This window comes from Cottoperca gobio, chromosome 16, assembly GCF_900634415.1.
Source record: "Cottoperca gobio chromosome 16, fCotGob3.1, whole genome shotgun sequence".
Classification (NCBI taxonomy): Eukaryota; Metazoa; Chordata; class Actinopteri; order Perciformes; family Bovichtidae; genus Cottoperca; species Cottoperca gobio.
The window spans coordinates 12,158,283-12,183,870 of NC_041370.1; the positions used below are offsets into that span (position 1 = coordinate 12,158,283).

The 25,588-nt window shown below is 39.5% G+C and overlaps 4 protein-coding genes across 7 annotated transcripts in view; 1 reads left to right on the top strand and 3 right to left on the bottom strand.

The window, feature by feature from the left end:
- Nucleotides 1-23: 23 nt before the first annotated feature.
- LOC115020742 (uncharacterized) lies at nucleotides 24-3,019 on the bottom strand. Its single transcript, XM_029450678.1, has 2 exons — nucleotides 2,711-3,019; nucleotides 24-2,290 (listed from the first exon to the last, which is right to left on the bottom strand). Exons 1-2 carry the CDS (start codon nucleotides 2,798-2,800, stop codon nucleotides 1,751-1,753), a joined length of 630 nt encoding a protein of 209 aa, XP_029306538.1. The 5' UTR covers nucleotides 2,801-3,019; the 3' UTR covers nucleotides 24-1,750.
- A 1,670-nt stretch (nucleotides 3,020-4,689) lies between these two features.
- On the top strand, nucleotides 4,690-9,486 carry cep72 (centrosomal protein 72). Its single transcript, XM_029451351.1, is given in 14 exon segments — nucleotides 4,690-4,878; nucleotides 4,961-5,070; nucleotides 5,395-5,543; nucleotides 5,638-5,672; nucleotides 5,758-5,800; nucleotides 6,244-6,269; nucleotides 6,271-6,439; nucleotides 6,549-6,667; nucleotides 6,669-6,731; nucleotides 6,825-6,918; nucleotides 7,016-7,194; nucleotides 7,285-7,411; nucleotides 7,503-7,614; nucleotides 7,730-9,486. Coding segments are annotated over 13 exon segments (1,245 nt in total). The 5' UTR covers nucleotides 4,690-4,878; nucleotides 4,961-5,002; the 3' UTR covers nucleotides 7,791-9,486.
- tppp (tubulin polymerization promoting protein) lies at nucleotides 8,537-21,028 on the bottom strand. Of its 3 annotated transcripts, none has more exons than XM_029451354.1 (5): nucleotides 20,797-21,025; nucleotides 15,373-15,453; nucleotides 14,384-14,719; nucleotides 10,695-10,848; nucleotides 8,537-10,606 (listed from the first exon to the last, which is right to left on the bottom strand). In XM_029451354.1, the coding sequence occupies exons 2-5, from the start codon at nucleotides 15,384-15,386 to the stop codon at nucleotides 10,397-10,399; spliced, it is 714 nt and encodes a 237-aa protein (XP_029307214.1). In that variant the 5' UTR covers nucleotides 15,387-15,453; nucleotides 20,797-21,025; the 3' UTR covers nucleotides 8,537-10,396. The 3 variants fall into 3 exon arrangements, with proteins under 3 accessions (XP_029307214.1, XP_029307212.1, XP_029307213.1); XM_029451352.1 differs by lacking the exon at nucleotides 20,797-21,025 and adding an exon at nucleotides 16,123-16,314; XM_029451353.1 differs by having other exon boundaries at nucleotides 14,384-15,453; nucleotides 20,797-21,028.
- Nucleotides 21,029-21,413: 385 nt separating this feature from the next.
- Nucleotides 21,414-25,588, bottom strand: part of zdhhc11 (zDHHC palmitoyltransferase 11) — a 5,919-nt gene continuing 1,744 nt past the window's right edge. Inside the window, exons 4-12 of one of the 2 annotated variants that reach the window (XM_029451666.1) lie at nucleotides 25,351-25,529; nucleotides 24,840-24,941; nucleotides 24,604-24,728; nucleotides 24,344-24,499; nucleotides 24,139-24,251; nucleotides 24,005-24,054; nucleotides 23,856-23,919; nucleotides 23,634-23,712; nucleotides 21,414-23,308 (exon numbers count right to left, since the gene is read on the bottom strand). In XM_029451666.1, coding sequence (XP_029307526.1) covers nucleotides 23,169-23,308; nucleotides 23,634-23,712; nucleotides 23,856-23,919; nucleotides 24,005-24,054; nucleotides 24,139-24,251; nucleotides 24,344-24,499; nucleotides 24,604-24,728; nucleotides 24,840-24,941; nucleotides 25,351-25,529 — 1,008 coding nt within the window. In that variant the 3' untranslated portion in view covers nucleotides 21,414-23,168. The remainder of the gene's footprint in view (nucleotides 23,309-23,633; nucleotides 23,713-23,855; nucleotides 23,920-24,004; nucleotides 24,055-24,138; nucleotides 24,252-24,343; nucleotides 24,500-24,603; nucleotides 24,729-24,839; nucleotides 24,942-25,350; nucleotides 25,530-25,588) is intronic. The other variant, XM_029451667.1, reaches the window with a different exon arrangement.

Consider the following 25,588-nt stretch of genomic DNA (forward strand, 5'->3'; position numbering starts at 1 on the left):
ACTTGAGATCTTGCAATGAAAAATGATATACTTTAATTGGTGTCATTTTTTGTTAAACATTTAAATAATTTATTCAAGTTATGTCAACTAAATCAAGCTTTAGTTCTCACATTTATGTCAACAAATTAAATAAGATAATAAATAAACGTACAACGTGTGACACACAACACTTCCATGTTGCCAAAAAAAGACATGAACTTAATGATGAATCACAGAACAATTAGCATGATCATTCTGGCACCTCACAGGTGAGTACACAATTATCGAATACCTTGTAAATGTCCCTCGTCACCTGTGTCCTGAGGTGTGACAAAGACATTGTCCCACAGACAGGAACACAGCCACAGACTCTTGTTATTATACTGCAGTAAAACTGCTGAGGCAGCTGCTCCCAACTCTGTAATCGTGAGCGAGAATCTGCAGTGTCCCCTTCAAATATCTGTGCAGAATATTAATATCTAGCCAGGACAACACTGTAGAAGAAGAGTTAAACACATGAGGTCATTTCTGTTAAAATGACAGCAATTAAAAACCAAGGAAGTAATACAAAAAAAAGAAGTGCATTGATAAGTATCAAATGGGCACGATGAGGTAAGAGCAGGGCAAGAGCTTAGACCACTGCAGATATTTAAACAGAGATACTGCTGAGGCTGCAAAACAAATAGGACCCGGACTCTGAGGCAGCTGGATGTTTTAGGAGTCAGTCTTGGAAATGATCACATAGCAAATTAAAGCGCCCACATTCGGCATAATAAATGTTAGCAGGACATTAAAATATGTCTAAAAAGGTCATTGCTGCATCACAGTCATGCAGAATACCACCATGGGCTATCAGATGTAAATTGTGGTCACATGCAAATGAGTTCAGTGGCATCTGGGTTTTGTTTAATCTGCTTTTTTTCTAATTAAAGTTCACATTAAGTTTAGCCAAGGTCTATTTTACCAGATACTGTAAATTACAGTAAAACATCCAATGTGAGACTTCATAAGTACCACAAAGAATTGACTAAATCAGATTTCTGAAATACTTGTTACCAATTAGCATGTTATATATGAAAAGCAGTTATCATATTTGTTTTTCCATATAGCTCAGCCTTAATGATTTTGCTCGATGATAATTGCTTGTATTCGGTCCCTTAACATCCATATACAAAAGCATGTTATACTTCAGTGCATGTGGCCTCCAATTTAGAAACCGGTGTTGCAACTAACATTCTATTTGCGTTTTGATTATTCCATCGATATTGTCTTAGATTCATCAATCAATCATTTCATCTATAACAAGTCAGAATATAGTTTGAAATGCTTGTCAATTTCCCAATGCCCAAAGTGAAGTCTTCAAATTGTTTTGTCAGAACAACAGTCTTTAACCCCAATCCTGAATTTCCCTCGGGATAAATAAAGTAAGTATCTATCTATCTATCCATCTATCTATCTCATTTATGAGGACGTAACAATGAGAGAAGCAGCACATCCTCACATTTGAGAAGCTGGAACCAGCTGTTGTCGACTTACATTAAAATACAAGTTAAATGGTACTTGTAATATGGTCTTTTATTATTAGTAAGTTGTCTGTTCTGTTGCACTGTTGATAATGTTCGTTGTAATGGCAATGAAGTTAATGCAACTCAACTCTTCCTCACAAATGTTCTGAAATGCTTGTGAGTTAGGTACATTCATTTTTGCAGAAATCCATTTGGTCACTCTGTACCACTTAGACAGTCCATCAACAAACACCTCCACTGATTTACTAAATGTCTATGTTACATTGGTCAGTCACATCCAACAGAAACCTGCTGAGGGCCTGTGTGGAGGCCCAACAGCCGACAGACATGACGCCCTTTAAAAGCCACTTGGTGAGATCCTCAGTTGCGGCTGGAGAAATGAGTGGAGCAAAAGTGTTTGTCCCGACCCTCTGAGCAACAAGCAACGGGAGGCTGAGGGCCACACCACTAAAGGCCCCTAAAGCATTACCGGCAAACAGACAGACTGTCAGGCAGCAGGACAGGGAAGACAAACCGAGGCAGCGTGTCATCAGTGTGAGAGCATCGGCTGAGAGCCAGTCACACAGTCCCAGCAGCAGACAGGAGCCACTCAGGAGGATATGTGCCGTGTTCCGGTCTTCACTGAGCCACAGGAAGTCAAAGGAGACCAGCGCTGGAGCCAGAACCTCGCCGGCCCACTCTGCTTCTCTCTGGATAGAGGCGAGGTATGAGCTGAAAGGATGCAAGATGCAAAGTGCTGCGGAGAGTCCAAGCACGAAAAGGCCTACAGAAGGAGCCCTGTGATCCTGCCGAGAGATGAATGCAGAGACAGTAGCAAAATTACAAAGTAGGAAAGTTCACACATGGATTTATTGATTTATCTCAGCACTGGGGTGTCCAAAATACATACATTGATTTTGTATTACAAACAAATATGGCAACTTCCTTGGTAGATAAAAACAGTCCAAAAAGACATATTTAAATATCTTGTTTTGCCCAAACAACACATCCAATATCCCCAGATAAACATTATTTTTATTTAAGACAGGAAAAGGTAGAACACCCTCACATTTGAGAAGTTGGGTGCAGAGAATGTCCAACACGACTTTAAAGAGTCTAAAGAGTTTAATTGGTTATCAAAGTAGTTGATTATTTTTACAACAGATTAATCGATCGAATTAGTCAATTGTAACATGGACATTTGAACTGCACTGAATGACACCTACCTTAAAGAGTCTGTAAGAAGAATACAATGCTGTGGCAGACAAAATGATGTTGGAACAAAATGTTATCAACTCTGTTACACAGGACGCCATTGACCCTGAGGACGAGGGACACTCCTGTAAACATCCACGATGTTGGCGACGTTACTGTTACTAACAGCAACAGAGAAAGTTGTCTCTAATGAACGTGTCTGGAGTTAACTACTACAACTGTTGCATGTATCTGGTTGTATTGTATGAAGTCAGCTAAACACAGAGCACAAAGGACCAAACTTTAGGTAGGAACACTTGAGCGTTTGTTTTGACACGTGAGAAGCCCGGATGTGGACAGTACGCAGGCTCCAAAAGATGCTTTCAATGCTCCTCGTAATCTCTGTCACTGTACTGTACATGCAGAATTAGTTTAAAATGTATTAACTTGTGTTCTGTGAATCACTTTCCCTGTATTATTTTCTACTTTTTTATCATTCTCTAAGGTCATTTAATTTGTTTTTGTATGGGACTGTGCTCTACATATAAATTTGAACTTGAAATACATTTATGTACGTTGTTAATTACAACCTTTCTATTTTAGATTAACATTTTGAAGAGTGATGTTGCCTTTACATGATTATAAGGCAAACGTATTTATTATTTATTCAATATTAAACAAATAAGTAAATATGGCAATACAATAAATCCTGAAATAAATACATTAGGCAATAGATAACTACATATATAAACATATAAATTAGTCAATGTAGTTATGTACTACTTTTAGGTATTGCAGGGGACATTTATTTCATAATTCTGCATGTATTTATTTCAGAGGACATTTGTTTCCTAATGCCACATTTATTTTTTGCCTAATTTATTTATTTCAGGATGTATTTGATATTTATTTGTTTCATATTTATTTATGTGTATATGTATTTATTTATTTAATATTGAATAAACTGTAATTCCATGAATTATAGACAATGTTAAAAATGTATATCTATCGGTATGGCAAACGGGATTCTTCAACTGTTTGTAGAAAACAATAACTTTTGTTAGTATGAGTTGTGATCGGTTGTAATCAGTAAAACAGAGGGGGCGGTAATGCAACGGACAAAGAGGAAGAAGCTTCTGATTTCTTCCGACAGTTCATGAAGGCAGCAAGAGTTCGAAAAGTATGGCGGCGGAGAGTTTGACAACCATAACAGAGCAATGGATACGCGAGAGATTACAATTAAAACATCCCTGTCTCGGTAATATTATCTCATGCTAATACAAACGTTGAATATGAGTTAATACCAGCGAACATTACGGGCCAAGCCGTGGCGATTAGCTTGTGTTATGTTAAACTATTGTAGCTAGTTACTTTCCTAAGCCTTAGCATCGGCGGCCAAGCTAACGGCAGCTAACATAGCCACCAGCAATAACTGTAATCTGCTGCAAACCAAAGCACCAGAAGCTAATTGTGCAGTGCAGTCTCATTGATACATTTGATACTTTTTAAACAGGTGATGTTCGCTCACTAAGCCTCCCTGGGACGTATGAGGAGAAGATCAGACATCTGGGAAACGCACTGAATAACTTTGTCCGTCTGAAGTCTCTGAACCTCTCCTGCAATGCAATCATCTTCAGTTGAGGTGGGTTTAAACTCTGCATCATGTCTTTAAGATGTAGATGGGTGTGTTGTAGTACATGTCCACAATTATGGAGTTTTGGTACAACTGAAAAAGGTTCACGTCCAGGAGTTATCCCCCTTTTATTTAATTTCAATGAATTCTCATTGAGATCAAAAATGTATTTTGCCACGTTAAATTACAACGTATACAAAATGTCATTATAAAACAGCTGTACAATGACCTCATGCCTCCATGATCATTCTTTTTTATTTATAATTTTAGATCTTTTTGTAGATTATTCCATGCCTAGATGCATAGTAAGAAATTACAGTTTCCCCTGGTCTGTTGCCTGACCCCTTTTTAAAACTATTGTTTTTTTTCCGCAGGGGGTTCAACATTTGAAAGTGCTGGAGAGTTTGATCCTGTATTATAACTGCATACCTTCCCTTGAAGAGGTGAAAGTTTTGTATGAGCTGCCAGCTTTAAGAGAGCTGGACCTCAGGCTCAATCCTCTGACTAAAAGTTACCCGAAATACCGCTCTATTCTGGTGCATGCCATGACTAACCTACGCACGCTAGGTAAAATATAACCATGTTGTCTAGATTGGGCTAATCTCGGATCAGTTTTCCTCATAACTGAGTGTTCTCCCTTGCTTTCTAGACTGGCTGTCCGGTCAGAGACACCGAGCGCAAAGCTGCCATAATGCAGTTCTCCTCTGACCTTCTACCTCAACAGAAGAGCTCACCTTTGAATCAGGTCCCTGAACAAAGGTACCCTGATTGTCAGATGCTTGAGTTTCAGCTCAACTTTGTCTACCAATGATATTGAGAACATGGAAAACACACCAAACTGATTTTGATGTTTGTTCAGTCTAGTATGAGGAAGGACAAAGAAGCTTTGTATGAGGTTTGTGTGACTCAAGCGCTTAATTATAAAGAAAGCAGTCACATATAGATCAGTGAAGAGTTTTTAAGGATGAAAGTGCTTAAACCCTGAATGACAAAAACACCCACTAAAAGTTGACGTTATCAAAATGAAATTATTTCCGATATTCACTTGTGTTGTATATTTACTGTGTTGCTTGTGATTCCCAGAAGCAGCGATCAAAGACTGGCTTCAGTTGACCGTTTAACCAAGAGGCTCTCTCTCCTGACTGACTCTGATGATATTGTGTTGAATTTTGTTGCGAGGAATCATCAAAGTGAAACTCAGTCGTCTCACTCCGTTCACAAGGAGGCAGAAGGTAAGACGTCAAAGTCCAAAAGCAAGCAAGTAGTATTTCTATTTAGTTTTTTTCAAACATCTATTAACTCTAAAATCTCTTCTACCTTTTTAAGATTTTACTAAACGGAGAAGTTCTACTCCAAAACAGGTGATTTTTATTTCACTATACGTCAAACAAATATTATCAGTATCATCAAATACTGTATGTTTTGTTTTTTGTTTTTGTCTTTTAGGAAACTGCTAAATCCATCCTCAGGTATCCCTCTACAAAATATGGTAAGTTTTTTCAGCTCTCTGTGCAGAAAGTGTATAAAGTTAGTCAAGTGCCTGTTAGTGGTTTATTGGGAGACTACAGCAGTTGATATGACTGGTAACAAGACTTTGTGGTTCAATGGTAATTGTCTCTTCTTTAGTCCCAACATAATGTGGATCAAATAAATCCAGGAGCTGTTAATCCAACATTTACATTTGTTGAATTGTAATTAAAATCTGTAATTTGTATTTGTTGATTTGAATATGTCACCAGAGCTGGTACTTGGAGTACTTTTGTTTTTGGACATAGTAAAAACAAAAGGCCACAAAATAACAGTTGTACCCTGATCATTGTCCTGTCTTTCCCACTAGGTGGAGACAGAAGCCAATTCTTATTTATTTTAAATAGTGAACACTGAAGGTGAATTAATATCAGTGTATTATTATGTCATTTGTTATTTTACCAGATAACACAGAGTCCAAAGTGCCACGCAGTGAACGAACAATCTCATAAAAGAAGCTCTACCTCATTAAAAGTGACTGAAAGACCAAAGGTGTCCTTTGGCCCTTATGTGGAGAGACCCGTGTCCGGAAAACAAAAGCAAAAGGAATTCTCCAAACAAACCAGACATGCAGCCAAGGGACATTATACCCCTAATCCTGGTAAGAACAATGTCTGTACTTAATAAAATCCTTTCTCGGACATTAAGACACATCCACAAATACACTTTCTTGGCATGTTGTTGAATGTGTGTTTTCAACATTTTTCCAGATCAAAGTCATCGTCATAGTTCCTCATTAGTTAATATCCGGCCTCCCAGTCCATATCGTCCTGGTTTGAATTTGTCTGACCCGTCCAACCCCATCTTGCATCCTCCAAGATTAACCTACTTCTAGCTTCAACAAGACAGAAGGGGGCTCCAGCCTGCCGCAGCAAGGGGAAAATAAGAAAAGGGTGGGAAAGTCTTGTTACTAGTTCACATACTGAATTAACCTTTGAGGTTGTTTATATTCTCATATCAACTTATCGCTTATCTCACCTCCCCAGGGTAGTTATAGGAAACCCCTGGAGATGTTACTCAACCTTGTGGACAAACACTGGACTGGAGAGAGATCACTGCATCATAACAACAACTTCCTGTGTAAGTTTGGAGTTTGGTTTTGGGGAATGTAGTATCTTATTACAGGAGGCTGAAGATGATGAATGTCCTCTCATAATGTCAATGTTTTTTGCTCCAGCTCAGGCAGTCCAGATCCTCTCTATGATGGAAAGCGATATTTCCAGTCGGGAGGCTGAGGTCAGGACCTTAACACGGGAAGCTGATGCACTGAGCTTTCAAGCGGCTGCACAAGAGGAAGAGCACAAAACTGAAATCCGGAACCTCTCCGCTCAGCGGGAGGAAGCTCACAGTGCAGCTGTGAGTGGATTGAGCACTAGAAAACAATGTTGAGCTTCGGGAGGTCTTGATGGTACACACACTGTATTTACTGTCTTTACTCTAACACAGGGCAAACTAAACGAGCAGTTGAGGATTGTCTTGGAGGAAAATGTCGCTCTACAGAAACAGCTCATCAAGTTAGAACGACAGTATCTGAAGTCTATGATGAAAAGTTCACCTGTTACTCAGATTAAAGGTGGGTGTGAATGCAAGTGGGATACATGCACGAGTGATCATTTACCTGCTGTCCTTACAAACTCTCCCACTTTGTGCTTGCACATCCTTAGAAGCTCAGACAGAAGTGGAGGAGCTGAGGAAAGAGATCGAGGGGATGAGGGAGAAAGTGCAGGAGGCTGAGAAAGTCAAGGATTTGTCAAATATGCTGCAGGAAAGCCACAGGTGAGAAGATGCGGAACGCTTTGTGTTGGCACACGTTCTTTTCTTATTCACACACAATGATGTCCTCACTATTAAACCAGCCCTACTTTGTGATGTGTCTGTGTATGTACTGCAGGTCCCTGGTGGCTACCAATGAGTGTTTGCTAGCTGAGCTGAAGGGAAGTGGGGAACTTTAAAGAAGAATATGAATGAAAACATGCACACCGATTTGAAATATCAAAGCAAGACTATGACGAGCATCATATTAGCATATTGCATTCGCTGCTCGAGGCCCGGCAGCTACAGACTGTTTTTTAAGCATTTATGCTTCATATTATATCGTAGTGTACATTTAAAGTTTTGTGTGTATTAAGTTCCTAGCCCTTTTTGAAGAAAAAAATGTGTTTATTATTTAAACAAAATGTGTATAGGCTGCGTTTGCGTGATGTAAACTGTAACGGGGAAAGGCAATTCATTCAATGAAGTTTGTGTATAAGTGTGTGACAGGGCTGTTATGTTAAATGGTTTTAAGGGGGAAAATGTCAGTGAGAAGGTCATAATGTATTTCCTGGATCAGTGGCAAGATTGCGTCTCCCTTTGCTGCTTCAAACCCCCCATCCCCGTTTTTTTTTTTTTTTTTTAGTAGGTCACGTGTGTGTCTCCATCTGCTTTGTACACTGCAGTGGAATGAATGCATCTAGATTCCAGCTGCACTGTGACTTTATTTATACCTCTGCCTTTGGGCTGGAGAGCTACACACACACTCGCTCACGCACACACACACACACACACACACACACTCGCTCATGCACACACACACACCTTTCTCTCACAAACACTAATGGAAGACCTGGCAAACCAGTTTTCATAGTGTTCCTGAAAAAGCCATAAGAACATAAAAGTTTGTGTTTTGACTGACACCCTGTAACCTACTCAGCAGAGCTTCGGAGGTGTTTCTTTTTATTTTAGGTTAATGCACTACAAATCATGAACACACATTAAGAGGTCTAAAGAACAAGAACAAAAACACACTGCATGCCGGGGCACTATAGTACATTAAAAGTTATTTCAAAAACAAAAACAAAAAGACAATATTGTTCCTCCACATTAAAGGTGCACAGTATTTGGCATAAAGCACAGAAAACAGATCAAGCAACTGCAGCAGACAGAAACTAACACACGCAGCTGCTAGTTTTGCACTTAATGCATGATTCTTCATCAGCTGAGGCTACAGGTGGCATGTGACACAAACACTGTCACTATGTTGGAAAAATATTCTACAAAAGTATGTCACTTGTTATTGTTTTCTTTTATCTCGTACAGTATGTAGGGATACAACAGTAAAACCCTGCTTTTGTTTTCATTTGAATTTGTGCCTTGGATGACAGTACCACACATAACAGGTACTCTAAATCTTTACCAACAGACAAATATTATAGCATTGGAGCGTAGCTGACTTTGTATGTACAAGTTGATACATATTGATTTCAAAGCAATACAAGATTTAATCATAACCTCACAATTTCATCACTTAGCAATAAAATATTGAAGTGTGTCCAGTAGTCTGTTCTCACAGCAGTTCAGATAAGATATGACAAACTACTACTGTCAGCTATTTGCTTCTGAATCAAATGCAATATACATAAACATGCACAAAGTACAGCAATACAGGAAAAAACAACAACATATGAAGCCAGTGTCATAAATCAAGCCATGTGGCTTTAACCTTTTAGAATATACACAATCTTACCACACATATATTAGAACTACTGTATAGAAATCTGATGAGGAAATTTAAGTAAAATGTTAAAAATACAATCTTGTACAACTGAGCTCATCGACTGTGGAAAGAGTTTCCTTCTTAAGATGAATACACCAATTTAAAATTCAAAATGCATGTTGGCAAAAATGGTTTGTGAGAAAATTCTCCTAGACTCATATTTTTTTTTTTTTTTGTTGAAGTATTATAAGCAGGTATATTTAAAAGGTTTGCATGGAAGGAGTTTTTTTGTTTCACATATTCACAAAAGTAAGAAGATATGGCAAAAGTAAAAAATGAACAGTTAACTACATTGTATATTTGCAAAAAACTTAAAACTAGTTGACACAACCCTTAATATATTTTCTTGGTTTGAGCTGAAGGCAAATTATTCAAATAACAGTGTGAGCTTATAAAATAAGAAAACAGCTGATTTTTCTTTTAAGACTTAATAACAGTTGACAGGGTGGGGATGGCCGACAGACAATTAACACTGAAGATGGAACAATTTTAAGTTTTCAAAAGAAAAGGTTCTCAGCCAATTCTCATTGAAACTCTGCAAAACAAATTAAAAATGCATTTATTCGGCTAAATAGGGGAATAGAAAAAATTCCATTTAAAAAAAGTGCAATGTTGTTAATTCATCAAACTGTTGTCCCGCTTTTGTTTTTCTTGGCATGTTGTTCATTGTGCTCAATAAATATTATAAGGCCCTATCATAAAAACAAAGCTTCTTCAATATTCATAGCATAGGTTTCTCTCATTTGTTCTCTTCAGTGTTTGGCAGTAACTTGCAATCAGACAGGAATGTACCAGCGGGTGATGACATTGTAAAAATAGATGTAAACAGTTTTCCAGTTCTCACACTTCTCAAAGAGAGGAACTCAAAAACATCTCTCTCTTACACGCACACAGACACACACACACACAATAGATGGCTGAGGAAATGTATGAAATCCTATTACTTTGTGCTTTCTTTGAGTACTCTTTTAATAGAAAACTATCCTAGTAGTTGATCAAATGTTCATTTCCTTATCCTCGCCCTCACATGGGTTTGCCCTCGGTGGGTTTATTCACTTTCTTTTCGTATGACCCTCGATGTTTGTACCCCGAGACGTATCCGGAAGTGTCAACCATGTCCACTCGTCCCGCCTTACCCTTCCCGCGGCCGGTGTCATCGAAGCGCTCCTTGTGTGACCCTGTAAACTTGGTGGGGTCCGTCAGACGGCTCACTGTCGGGGAAGCCACGGCTCGCTGCGAGGAAGTTTAGAAAACAACATTTGAGTTTTTATTCTGTGCTTGTATGAAAAGTCTGTGTAATATTCACGCATTTGAGTCTTACCGTGACTCCTGCGATGACCGGTGTCTTCCCCTCAATCAGCTTGAAGACCTCGGCCTCGGCCTCCTCTCCAGTCTTTTCTTTATATTTCTTCTTTGCCAGATCTATGAGTGCAACCTTGAACTCGTCGTATGTGATGGCGCGACAGGATTTCTTCCTGATGTGTAGGTGGAAAAGGAGCTTAAGTATGGGATAACACTTACACTCACAGTACACACAGTGCTTCAACAGGGCCAGAAACACCGTCCTTTTATCAGCCTCTCGGTTCAGTTTGAAATCTTAAAATGAGAACAGACAGTAGTGTACACAGAGCCCATGTGTGATCACTTCAACATGGCAGATACAAGACACAGCATAGAGATGGTATCCTGCTGAGATAAACAATGAGGAAACGTTCACTGTTTGGATGTCGTCTCCCAGTGCTCAACTGTTGTCTGAGCAACCGCACACACCTGTAGGCTGTATATGTGACTGTCTCTTTATGTCATGCATCATGTTGTGGCCAACTGTATAATTCAGCCCTGAATTTTTTCATTCCAGCTCGGGACATTCCCTGTCCTGTCATTTATAAGTTACAAACTGACGGTACCACAGATCATCATCATCAATCATTCTCCTTCTGAGAGTGCTCCAGTTGTTTAACTGGCCCGTTGCCCGTTTCACTTCCATGTAAAATAAATTGCATAGTAACACAAACACAAACAGCCATTGCCGTGGTGATAAATCACCTACACAACAGCCCATAAAGCCCTCAGTCCTCCTGGGCAACCTGCTGTCATAGCAACAAGCTACAGTAAACAAGGATGTTTGGGTTTATTATTAATTTGACTCATCCAGTGAGCGGTTTTGTTTGGGCGATCCATCAGTGTTGAACATTTGAGAGCTCCATTCCTCTGCTCCTGTTCCATGCTGTCTATTGTCAGGAGAGAAACTGGACTTCCAGCTGCCGCTTCTGTCCGAGGAAGACAACTGTGTGTCCTCTGCAGAGCTAACCGTCCCGAGCTCTTAAATTCCCCAAAGTATATCAACTGTAAATAAACAGCAAATCGCAATCTGAGGAGGCGGCGATAAGGTTAAGAGGGACAAAGGTTAGAGGGCGAGTGGAGCTTTGTTTTACTTTGGGATACCACGGTAGCTGACCTGCTGTTTTTGTTTACACGGTTCAACCATATGCGGCACAGTAGTTGGCTGAATCTGTTTCATGCTAAAATGCTCCCGCACCGCCTACGATCATGTTCAGTGATGAGGAAATAGAAGCCTAGAAAGTGAAGCCACCATAAGACCATGTTAGTAATTAATTAGTCCACACATCATCCATAGTTGATGCTGTGGTGTTCTGGCTCCAAGCAGGCAGACAGCACAGCAGAGACTTCCACACCCACACTAAGTACGGATTCATTCAGCCGTACTGTGATTAGCCAGTGCTCATTAAGATGTTTAATTTTCGTGTGCAAGCAAAGAGCTTTGACACTGATTAAAGGGAAAGGGGAGATGTGCATCTCTGGCATGGCCTCCAAGGCTCAGTCATGCCTGGAGTCACAAACCACATGAACACGAGCCCTTCCCCCAGTCTGTACCACTTTTCATCACCACACGCTTTGTTGGGACTCTACTGTACTCTCCTCCTCGACACAGCTGTGGTTCAAAATGCATGCTGGACAATCTGGGACCCTTATTTTAACCCGTGCGGCTCAGACGACATATTCACATCCATGGATAGCGTATTAATGTAATGAAAGCATGTATGACAGGGAACATGCTTTTCTTCCTTAAAGTGCTTGCACCATATTGTTTGCATATTTCTAAATATTGCTCACCAATGGAGTGGGATGTAAACAAGCATACATCATGCTGTCAACTTTAAGTTCCCTCACTAATCTTGCCAAGAAAACCGTTCACAACAGTAAACATGAACACCTATTGCCATGCCAACTGGGAAGGTGTTGATGTGGGTGACTCATGGTCCTGAAACACTAGAATACTTCTTTTGCTTTACAAATATAAACATTTGTCAAGTTTAGCGTAAGAAGTGATGGCTGAAATAGTTAAGTTGTTTTCTATCTTTTAGCAGAGAATGTCCATTATTAAGTGCAAAATGAATTCCAATCATGAAAATGTTTAGATTACAAGTGCATGTTTTTATGATTGAGTCTAGCATTGTTATATCTTGCAGCCAAATCCTATTTAAAATATCTTTGAGCATGGAGGAGTGACTGTCCTTGGTTGTTTTTTGAGACACAAGATGTTCTACACCCTTTTGCTATGGACTATGTATGATAAAAGCTTCAAATATGTCAGTCAATATCCCTAGCATCTGAAGCCACATGCATGTTTTGTGAGTTTTTAAATTTAGGAAACTAATCGGTGCATTAACAAATTTCAAATACCTTCTGTACATCTACTTGATACTCAAAAAATATGGCCATTTTCCACTGTACTCTATATTTGTAATAGTAGTCAGTAAGTCCTATTTTTTTATACATTTCTAAGACTTCAATATACCCGGAGCTGCTCTTTGAAAAATGTTATCTTTCCTGACAACTCTTTTGTTATAAAGAAAGGAATAAACCGTTTCAAACTGAAAAATCACACTAAAAACCGTTTTGGAATCACCTGTGTATATAAGTGTGTACACAAAGTGACTGAGATTGAATTATCCAGCAGAAGATGGAAAATCCATTAAATCAATGTGAGATTCTCACTCCTGCAGCACGACGCGATGATGAGTGGCTTCAAGCCATACTCTTCTATTCTGGTGCTGTCTAGCAGAATAATCCTTATTCATAACATTCAACCAGGATAAAAACACATTTCAAAGCTTCTTTATGTATGAATGAAGATCTAACCATACAAACCCGCATCGTAAAAGCCCTGTACTTTTTTTTTTACACCAGCTTTATTCTTCGTCTTACAGTATGTGGCCAACACAATACAAACACTTCTTCACTCGTCTGTCAATGTGCTATCAGCCCAAATCCACTCAGTCGTGCCCTCGCTAATGATAAGCACAGCATATGAAAAGTTTTTCTACTTTGGTGAAATAATAATGAGGTCAAAGCTTATTAATAGACTCTACTTCACTTAAATTAGACAGTAAAGGATGAATCAATCTGGCCTGAGGAGATACAGGATGAGCCATCCTGGCCTTTTGCTCTGGCTGCTGCTGCCGATGGACAGCTCAACCGACTTAATATAAGAAACAAAGACATCTTCAAAAACAGTGCCTCCAAACATGAAATTCAGTAACCATGAAATATATGCCTCTGAGTTGTTTCTCTTGGTTGCTAATTCACGTTGTTGTTTAACGTTTCGTTGGTGCAGAAACGAATGAAACAGTTGACACCTTAATTAGGTGTTATTGATAAGGTCTACTTGACTGGGTGCTAAAGATAATGCCACTGAGTCAATTGTCTGAACACTAATGAAATAGAATAGAAAGGTTCCTACAGTGCAGACCAGCGACAGTTTTCTTATACCACAACGTTGCATCACTTAAATGACCTTTTGGGCTAATCCGGGTGACTAAGCATGTAGTCATCTCTGCCGTTGCAACAGTGAAGTAACACTATGTAGTAAAAGAGTCCTGTAGTGGCATGCCTGTTCGTCTAAGCTGGCTCAGATGTTGGCAGATACATTAAAGGCACTTTTAGACAATGAAAAGTGGCTCAAATTGACAGTATTGCCTTTCTTACTTGACTTTGCTGAAGACGATGTCCACGTCAGTGAGGGTGATGTTCTTGCCGTCAATCACGCCACAGTCCTTGCAGAGCTTGGACCAGTTCTTGCCGTGCATGTCCTTGCCTGTAGCGCGAGTGTCACCGTGGATGGCGAAGCGGCGAAAAGACTCCTCCAAAGCGGTCACCTCCACTGGTGTGGACGAGCCCACACCTCCGTCACTGGTCCCATTAGACTCAGTTGAAAGCCTTTTGGACGCCCGGTCTTTAGACTGTTCACTGTGCTGCCGTAAAGGTGCCGAGCCCAAGTTAGGATGCTTGGCTGTCTGGACTTTAAAGTCGTCTATGTTGTCTCTGATGGGGGGGGGGAAACACAACATCATCTGACCATCCATGTGATGTTCGACGCGTACATGGCAGTTTTCAGTTGAGGTGATGTAATGGGAAATGTAGCCACACTTTCCAACGACATAACTGAATATTCAGAATACAAGGGGTCCTATTGGCTGTACATCAAGCAGCAGCATTAAATTCATTAATCAAGATTTACAGGAAAAGCTAATGGAGTTGATAAAAAAAGAACAAATACAAGAGAAAAGGACATTTAATCACAGCCTGTACTCTGGGAGGAAAAAGAGGGTTTTTGGCAGATAAACCTCTGATCCAGCCCTGTTCTGGAGGACAAACTCTTCTGCAGAAAGTAAACAGTGCGTCATACCTGGAGGTCAAGACACAACTTGCTCATTTGTTTTTGGCTGTCCCTTTTTTTGTAAAGTACTTCTGTGTTACGAAGCAAGATTAGAGTCTAAAGAGGTGCGGTTCTGTGCTCGCACTGCCTGTGAATGGACAGATGTCTTGCGTGTTCTGGCACAGTGATGAAAGATATAAATAGATCTCTGTGGAATTCAGAAGGCGCACATTTAAAGAACCAAGAGAGCAGATGGATATTTGTAATTTACACACAAAATGTGAAGTGAAGGCTCATAACATGACTTCTAAACACTTACTTCTGGTCTGCCATGCTTGTGTGGGAATGTGGTTCCTTCTGTGCAGTGCTTGGATTAGCTGTCTTTTGTTTTCTCTTTGTGCTGTGGAAAAGATGAGAATGGGGGTGAATACTGTGAGAGGATGCGTCTGTACATACGTGAGTGCCAGAGAGTGGAAAGGTATAACAAAAAGAAAAGAATACAAATAAAACAATTAACACAGCACAATAAAAAGTACAATATTCCACTTTGTCCTAGTCACTCTCTAATCATGCTCCAATAAACCACAATTATTTATGACATAATGTCTAATCCAGTCTGACACACACACACACACACACACAGCTACATTTAGAAACCTTCTAAATGGAGTGAATAATAACCACAGCTTTAAAAGGAACAAGATTGAAAACCTCGTCATCATCATTAACACCAAATTACTTCAAGATAACATCTGTGAGTTAGTTATTGTTTGCTGTCACACATCTTTGAAGGCTGGATTTGCACGACTTCGCTTCCCTCTCTTGCTTAAGATGATTTCATGCAATTTAAGTTCAGGGATTCCTCTCTCAACACATCTCTATGTACAGAGCAGCAGCATTTCACCATCTCAGCCTCACACTTAACCCACATCTGAAGTGCTTACATCAGTTATTATTCTTTAAGGTCACATTACAGTCATACAGAAATAGAAGAAAAAAAAGTCCCTCTGCTATTTCTATTAAGAAAACGTAACTCTGAACTTTTAGCAAGTGATGGCGCTCTGCTCACCTTTCAGCTGTTCCCATACTTAGCTCAGCATCCTTAAAGCACGTGTACGTGTACACCTCAAAAAGTTGCACTTGCTACAGTTTATACAAGATGCAAACCGGAGAGAGATGCCGTGTCCCGTGGACCAAACCGTCTGCGCCAGCTAACAAAGTTTCAAGCAAGTCCCTCAAGGCTCCAATAAAGAGCTTTCATTCACCCCCAGTGGGACCATGTACAGCGAAGGGTTTTGTTTCCATAACCTTGTGTCCAACAATTACAAATGTGACCTTGCTAAGTACAGACACACACTTGAATGGGTACAAAAGTTCCAAGATTGACACTGCATAAAGGCATTATAATCGGGATGTTCATTCTTGGGGGTAAAAAAAGAAGAGATTATTAATGTCTATGAATAATGGCATTCAGAGCAACACACACTGGGACCCCATTGTCCAATGCTAGTGGCTTTTCTGTCTGACCCATGCTCATTTCTTCACACATACACGCATGGTGACATCGCAGAGAACCACTGTTGTTGGCTGCGGTTTGTAGTCATATGTCATCGAGGACTCGGGGCCAAGACAATCCAGATAGTTATGGACGTTGTTGAATCCGCAATGTTTTATTTCTCAAGAATACATACCACCAATAAAGTACACATGTTTACATATCATCACAAAGGACTTCATTTGTTAAAGGAAAATCAAAATTCATTCGCTCCACTAATCCGCATTATTATACTGTAAAGTAAACTTAGAAAAGAAAAAGAAAGAAAATATACAATTTCAATATAAGTGTATTTAATATACTATGCAGCCCTTATACTTACTTACGTACTTGGGCCCTACTTGGAGAATGAATGAAGACTTAAACGATTTATTGACTATCAAAATTGTCAATGAATTCTGTCTGGTTATATGGACTAATCAATTCATTCATCATTTTTTAAACAACTCCATCGTCAGCCCAACATAGTCAAAATCAAATTGTCTTTGTGGATTAATGAAGTAGTATTGAATCGAATTAAATTAAATTAATCAATTAAGTTGCAGTTCTAATTACATTCACTTTAGATCATCACACAAATTTGGGTTTTTAATCAAGTAGTTCAAGTAATTGTATATCTTTATGTGGGGGGTTTACTCATTCAGATTCAATAGTATTATACTGAAATAAAAATGTTATTATAATTAATAACCTACATTAAGTGGAAACCCAAAGCAGAGTGAAATCTGCTTTGTGTGTTCATGTGATGCCCACGCTGACGTTCCATCATTATTAACTTTACTTTCACGTGCGATCCACATCCTTTCAAATAGAGAAAGCTGCTCGCTGTGTGTTTTCCTTTGTACTTCAGTGACAGCAGCAAAATCAATGTGAAACAAAGGAATCTTTTCACTGTCCTCCTCCAATTTATAGTCCGTAGTTTCAAGTGTCCAAGTCCTCAATACAACGAGCCTCCTCATCATGTTCAATACATGAGAGAGAGGTCATTAACACAGCTCGGTGGCCTGAAGAAGAACACATATGGAGATGAAAGGAAATGCAGTTCTCTGACAGAGCTTTGTATCATTATAAACTGTATAGACAGTATGGAGTAGAGACTGCTTTGGTGCAGATAAGCTGTACTTTACCAAAAGGGTGTTTTTGGCCAAAGTCCTGCTCTGATACAAAAAGAATAAGAAAAATACAACCATCATTGTAGAACAGCTTTTTCCTGTGCCCCACTTTTACACATACAAATGAGTGGCCATTTGGTTAAGGGCAGATCTCCAGAGACAAATCTGTGACTGGATGACAGCATGCTTACATACACTCGCCTTCTGGCAATACACTGCACAGATGAGTGCTTTAACCATAAATTGACCCATTTTGAACTGCATCTATTCATAGCAACAATACGCAGCCATGGCTGGAACATTCTATTCATTCTCAAGGGAGGAGATCAGCCCGGTAGACGACATGCAGACTGAAACACGCAAAAGATTACATTTTAAATTTTAACTGTTAGTTTAACAGATGGTGTTCCACTCACAAAATGATGACACAGAGTGATGTGAATATGTATGAGTGTGTGTGTGTGTGTGTGTGTTAGAGGAGAGTGTTTAACAGAGGCGTATTCCTCCGTCACGCCATCGTAGTGAGTGGGCATTCAGAGATCCCATCTGCTTTTCTATCTGGATCAGTGTCCTTTCCAGGCAACTGCTCAGGAATGTGACGGTGTCAGACGATCAAAACGTGAAGCATAGACCACCATTACGGCACTGAAGCCTCCCAGTGTGCTCAAAACGGATCTCCATCTATAGTACAGCATGTCTACCAGCTTTCTGCTATGTGTACTAGTGACTACAACTCTGTGCCATAGACCTCCATTATTACCCTAAAACTATTAACTCATCAGTGAGCCATAGAGCTGCAACGATGAGCCAATAAATGGATTAGTCGACCAACAGAAAATTAATTGCCAACTATTTAGATCATGGATTAATTGTTTGAGTCGTATTTCCAGCAAAAATGGCAAACTTTTGATGGTTCAAGATCATCAAATTTGATCATTTATTAAATATTTATATATATTTTGGGGTTTTAGACTGTTGACAAAACTAAAAATTTGATGACGTCAACTTGGTCTCAATAACAATAGTGACTTACACTGGTGGATTCTTTTGTCAACATATAGCACAATGTTCATGTTCATTGTAGGGCCATGTCACCCAGTGCAACTAATGATTATGTTTATGAATCTGCAGATTATTTTTACAATCAAACAATTATTTGATCTACAAAACATCAGAAAAACAATAAAACACTTCACATCTTAAACCTTCATGAACGTCATGATGGTATAAGATGTGTGCCATGTCATCTCAACGTCCCTGGTTCAATTCTGAACTCTGCATCTCCATTGTAAACTATCTAATAAAGGAAACAAATATATTACACAAATATTGTGACCCATTGTTGGTTTTGGTCTTTTCATGGAATGTGTTGATAATAAGTCATATCCTTCGACATGTTCTCAACATTGTTTCAGGAATGCACATCTTGACACCACTAAATAAAACCTCTTAACCATTTCCTAGTTTGGCCACAGTCCTCCACGAGGAGAGAGGGCATGACATCAGCATACTGCAGCCCGGATCTGAGGTCACCACCACCAAGTCATCTCTGTCAGTCCTCGCCTCCCTAAACCCTTTAACTGCTCTATGAGTCAAAGCTCTTGGCAAGCATTGTGCAGTAGAAAAACAAGATGTTTGAAACAACCTACAGTGGTTATTGTTGGCAGCAGCAGCAGCACGCCAAATAGAGTTATAAGGCGGTGTAGAGACAGCCAGGGGGTCCTTATGCAACCCCACATTTGTGAGGAATACATGAGTCCTGAGACAGGATAAGTGTCCCTGACATGGCTCAGATGGAGAGAGGCCAGTTGAGCAGCAGCAAATGATCTCTGAGTCCAGTTTAAGCATTTTAGAAGCCAGGCTGTGTTGTATAATGTCTCACTTAATTAATTAATATAACTCATTTTAAAGTATTTAAATGTTATATAAATGCCATCTTGTGTCTCTGTTATAATTGCTTCTCCAGCAGCCACAGACGCTGAAAAGTGAAACACACAATGGTGACTGTTCCCTGATGTTAAGGTCAACGGGATAAATATAATTTCCCCCATGGTTTTGTGTAATAAAGAAAATGCTGTCGGACTACAACACTTCATTTTGCCCAACAGCATTCCCTTTATTTTGTAAACCTGTCTTGAAATTGAGTCATCACAAACAAAATAGGGTAATTTACACTCTGAGGTTAATTGTTTGTGACAGAACCCAAAGGCTCTTGGACCAATGCAATGAAACCTAGAACAGTGAAATCTGGGACAAAGTCAGTGACTGTGTCTTCTTATCATGCATACCTAATTCAACCTATGGGGAGAACGCAGCTACAAAATCATTCACTGAGAAGAAATAAACACATTTCCTTCCTTAGGTGTACTGTCTTTGAATTGCCTCCTATCACTTTATTTATTATCCCTATTCACAGAGATTAAGGAAGCTAATAAAAGAGGGCCTAAATCTTTTTTTCTTTCATGCATAATTATGTAACTACCTTCATGTAACTCAGCAGCTTGGCAGGAAGGCTGCAGCCACAGGCCAAATGCATTGACAATTGTCAGTCCAACACGATGCTTATTGGAAAACCCTTCACTCTGGCTGTCACTGATCCCGCGTTTAAAAGATAAACAGAAAGGAGAAAAAGCTCGTGTTTGTGTTCACTGGACATTGCTGCAGCTCCTGCTGAATGTGTCTGAGCGATACATGTTACATAAACTTGCAAATGCCAGATTCACACAGAGTCCACGTGACCAGTGTGTTATTGTCAGCCGCAATGAATGCAGAACATGGCATGGCACGGCTAAAAAAAACAACATTTCAATATTTGACTCGAGTATGGGCAGAGCATTCTGCCACACGTCCTTTTCAGCTTTAAAGGCACCTTATGGTGCAAACTCGGTACTTTACACAGGAAGCATGCATGCAGAGACATTACAACAAAACAAAAAGCACCTTCAGGTATCAGCTGAATTTGTGTGGGCTGGCATGCAGTCATTGAATTCTTCATTTTTTTATATTGTGAAAAGATGCAGGTCTATCATGAGCCAAAACAAGCAACAATTCAAGAGCCACATCTAGTTTTATTCACCTGGTGATGATGTAATCCTCCACCTCTCCTTGTCAAGTTCACAAAACCATAATTGTGCGTCGCGGAGTCTTGAAGTGTCCTTCCTCCCCGCTGCCTGAGCTCGAGTCTGCAGACGGTGAAAGTCCCCTCCGAGATGCTGAAGAGAAACCAGCCCGCTGATTGGCTGTCGTCCGTGTGCGAAGAGCTGTTTTCTTCTCGCCTCGGTGTTGAAGCTGTGATGGTGCCACAGTGCTCAGTGGAGCGCTGATCAACTAACGGTCTTTGTGGTGATTGGAGAGGCGGAGATGGAAAGTGTAAACAAAGGAGGTGGATGGTTTTATATGGAGGGTCATTACAGATTCATTAATAAACAACCAGTATGAAGTCCGTGTGTGTTTGTGTGTGTGATCATGAGCCATAGCGGGAGGAAATTAGGGGCCATTGGTCACATATAGTGCACCCTGATCCTGGCTCTGTTGGTGGCCTGGGGGAATTGACTTCAGGGACTACACTTTGTATCATGATGAGAAATTCTCTGCTGGCAAAAAGGAAGTTTATAATCCCAAGACTCTCCTCCGGACCCTTACTCGTCTGATGTCCAGTGAACTGATGTGTTATATAACCAGTAGCGATGGATGGACATTATGTAACCTCTAGCTTTATTGATGACTCAAATTATATTGTAATACCAATATATCAGATACAATTCAAGGACAGGGGCAAAAACATGTATGACTATGAGCAAAAGAAAAGGCTCAGATCTTGATGAAAACAGTCTGGCCCAAGTGAAATCACTTGATGACATAATAGTGTATCTCAAGTTGCTTCAATTGCGCCACTGTGTGGTTAATAGCAGCCCTTACCCCATTTTGAGTTTCTCAGTAATTTCCCCAAATAATAAATGGAAGGGTAGTTATGTCACACTTTGCATTACTATGAGGGGATTTGATAACTAAAAATAACTACATCTCACAATTTGTAGAACAATATTGAATTCAAGCCATTATAAGAAATGACTTAACAATATTGTTGCATTTGAAGTCACGAGCAGCCCAATCTGAAACAATAGGGATGACTGTGAAAGAGAGAAAACAAAATGCTTCAATTTCCACAAAAACAACCCAATTTCCTTTCCCTCCATGTACTTGAATAACAGCATTAAAGCCCTCTAGTGGTGAGAAAATGCAACCGCCTACAGATGGACAAACAATACACAAATACAAAGACAACACTTGAATTGGCTGCTACAATCGTCAAATTCTTGAATAAACAAAAAAAAGGTGTACATTCATAAAACAATGTATGCAATAACAGTAAGGTTTGTAACATTTGACATTATGTCCCTCATGGAACAAACAGAGGCCTGCTTGGATTTTCACTGAGAAAAACAACATATTGTTTGAGGGAAAGCTGACTTGAAACATACAAATATCACAGGCAGCAATCATCTGGAAAACCAGTCTGTAAAGAAGACATTTAAAAACACTGAAATACACACACAGGGCTTTATCTGGATTTTCATGTACAAATAACCTCTTCAATGGTTGGTCTTTAACCCAACCACTCAGCTATAGATAAAGCTGATGCTGATGAAGGCGTTTTCATATGTTGCTGACAAATCCAATCACATACCAACAGTATCCATCTTAAAATATAGACAGAAACTTGTAGAAGCTGGAAGTGGTGAAACTTTGACTCTATAGTGTCACTGTGGTCATGTAGGCTAAAGAAGAAAACAAAAAAAATGCAGCAAACATGAGTTTTTACATTCAAACCTAGCAAAAACGTTCACTGAAATCAACAGTTACTAAACATAGCAATAGAGAGCTGTGGCGCTGTCCTCTTCTCAGGCTAGTGTGCTCCACTACTTCTACTTAGACAATGTACTTTGCCATAAAAGGCTCTATCTTTGGCCATCAGATAAAATGACAAGATGCTAAAGGTTACTGTTAGTACACTACTCATTTGGCTTAAAATATGAACAATAAACTCCAGTATCATGTTTCAGCCTTTCAGGAAGATGCCAAAATCCATCCATCTATCCGACATCCATCGACATCTATCCGTGGAACAGAGGCCAAACTGGAAGTGGGGTTGGACTTTGGCTCTTTACAAGTCAGGGAGATAAAACAATGCTTTAGATAATCATCATAAAAACACAGAGTGTAGATTAAAAAAAGGAACAAAACACATTGACGGCTCCACTGTTGTTCAGACTGCATACACAAACATGTTCCATGACGTGTGTCACACTGCGGTGTTAAGTCCAAGACGCCCTCCGTCCTTAACAACAACGCTCAATAGTTGAGTGGTTCAGTTTCATGAAGCATATCTTCCTAATACATTCAGTCTAGAATCCAGAATTCTACAGAGCACCGCCATGCAGACATCAGTTACTGCGAAGTAGGATGCGGAGTCATAACGCAGCTGCACAGAGGGTCCTGCACTCCAGGAATTTGGTGAACTGACTTCACAGCGGCGTTCTGAGCCTCTTCAGTGTCCGGCTTCCCGTTTTTATTGTCGTTCATTTCCCCTTTTCAGACACAGGAAACAAGAAGATAAATATTAATTACAAACTGCATGTACTAATTATATTTGGTCATTTATACTAATAAACCAGACTGACAAAAGCCCTAATCTTTCTCCAATTGATTTGTATGTATACTTAATTTACAGTTCATTTCCACCCTTATGCAATCCAACCATCGTGTTATAAATACTGTGAAACTTTTCCTAGCCTGTAGTTGTATTTATTGTTATTATTATTGTATTTCTAATATTTTCGCTCCTCCATCTTTCTAAATGATGTTGACACAAAGAAGGATGAACAATAGTGATGAGTGCAGTCAAACACTTACCTGCTGTGTTCTCTGTGGGGTTTTCTGTGCCATAATGGAAACTATTCTCCTTATCTGCTGATTTCTTAAAGATCTCCAACTAAAAAACAAAAAACGATTTTCATTGCTCTATTTATTTGTAAAACACTTTGTAAAAAGGGCTATATAGATAAAGTTATTATTTTTATAACCCATTTGATGCATGTAAAATAATTCAACTAAGATATAAGTAGACATGCTTACCTCAGTGCATATGGACTCTGAAAGTCGGCTTGTGAGTGAGCCTTTATTTTCAGATTTGCAGGTACTGCAGGAAAACCAGAGTGGCATTAATTCTCTACAAAATGAGCTTTAATAATATTAAAATAAGAACTGTAAGGAATTTGTTTTACCCTGAACTCTGGGATAATGCTGGCTCACAGTCAATGTAGCCCTCTTTCTTCTTTATAAAAGACAAAGAATTATTTTTTTACACACATGACAAAATCACCAAATGTCTGACAGTGTGAGGCAGCACGGTTCTCACCTGTGAGGCCTTATTGTTGCTTTTTGCATCTTTTCGATTTTCTGATTCAGTCTTTCTGGCTTCTTTTTGCCGCTGTATCTTTAAATAATCATATGTGCTAATGCCTTTATAAACTGTAAAGCCAAGAAGAGAATGGTGAGGATTAATGACTGGATGAGGGGAAAAGGAGCCCTCTGAAATGTCTGTCTTGAAGATTGCGACTCACAGAGATAGAAGTGGAAGCCCAGCAGATGGCAGAGCAACATCAGGCACGTGATGCTCAGCATGGTTGTTATGAAGGCTAATATAAGGAGACCAGCTGAACTAGTCTTTATGGGTGCTAAGGGTAAAAAGATCAGCCAGGTACCATTCTCCAGAATACCTACAGAATGTAAGAACAAAAGAAAGATAACAATTAATGATGCGATTAACAAAAACATGATCAAAGCTGTTTCTAAACGAAAAATCAATATCACGGTGACTCACTGTGAAACTGTGGGGCGGTCCGTAGGCTGTTTGGATTCAGGTAATGCTGAATACATACGAACAAGATGACAACAATGAGCATGAAGACGCCCAGAGTAGCAGAGAACAGTGCCACAAAGAAGCACCTGAAGGCAACACACAGAACCCGATGTTAGTTTATAAAAGCATTGCACCATTCATCTGAACATCAGCCATGAAGTCCGTTACAGAAAGCTCCGTCCGAAACATTGTCTTACCAGTAGTTTCTGCCACCCACACATGTGTTCAGCCATTTGCAATGGTGGTCAAAGTCTTCCACACACTTGTTGCAAACACTACAGTGTTTCACTTTGGGGCCACTACGGGGAGATGTTAAACATTATCAACACAACTTCTGCATGATTGCCAAATTATATGATCATTACTGTAAGAAGCAAAATCACATTAGAGACAACTGCTTTGGATTAAGGCTGCAACTAATAATTATTTTCATTATTGATTAATCTGCTGGTTATTTTATAGATTAATAGTATGGTCTAAAGAAAATTCAGAAAATAGTGAAAAAATGGGAGGATGTCTATAAATGTCTTTTGTCAGTACAAAACCCAAAGATGTTCAGTTTAAAGTGTAAAAACAGAGAAACGCACTGATAATAGTATTTTGTGCCATTTTCTCATGAAAGATTATTAATGATTAATTGATTATCAAAATACTAGGCAACAAATCGATTAGTTGACTAATCTTTGCAGCTCTACTTTGGATACTTACACCTTAACATCACATAGATAACAGTGTAGGTCCTTGATGACATGAGTTTGCTTCATGCGGTCAAAATGCGGCATTGGAATGGAATAGCTCTGTTTGGCCCTCACACTGACATCTGCTGGGTCTATAGTCGCAGCAGCAATATGGGTGAAAAAGTGCAAAACAAATGCTATGCCCGTCAGCTGTACACAACAAGAATCAAGGAAAATAGCAAAAATGTTAGAAAAATACTGCAATATGT

Excerpts from the sequence above, each read along its gene's own strand:
- LOC115020742 (XM_029450678.1), bottom strand. The coding sequence starts at position 2,800 with ATGGCGTCCTGTGTAACAGAGTTGATAACATTTTGTTCCAACATCATT. Across the intron at positions 2,291-2,710 it reads CTTCTTACAGACTCTTTAAG|GATCACAGGGCTCCTTCTGT; the intron begins GTAGGTGTCATT and ends ATCTCTCGGCAG.
- tppp (XM_029451352.1), bottom strand. Across the intron at positions 14,720-15,372 it reads ACAAGCATGGCAGACCAGAA|AGACAACATAGACGACTTTA; the intron begins GTAAGTGTTTAG and ends CCCCCCCATCAG. Across the intron at positions 10,849-14,383 it reads ATCGTCTTCAGCAAAGTCAA|GAAGAAATCCTGTCGCGCCA; the intron begins GTAAGAAAGGCA and ends CCTACACATCAG.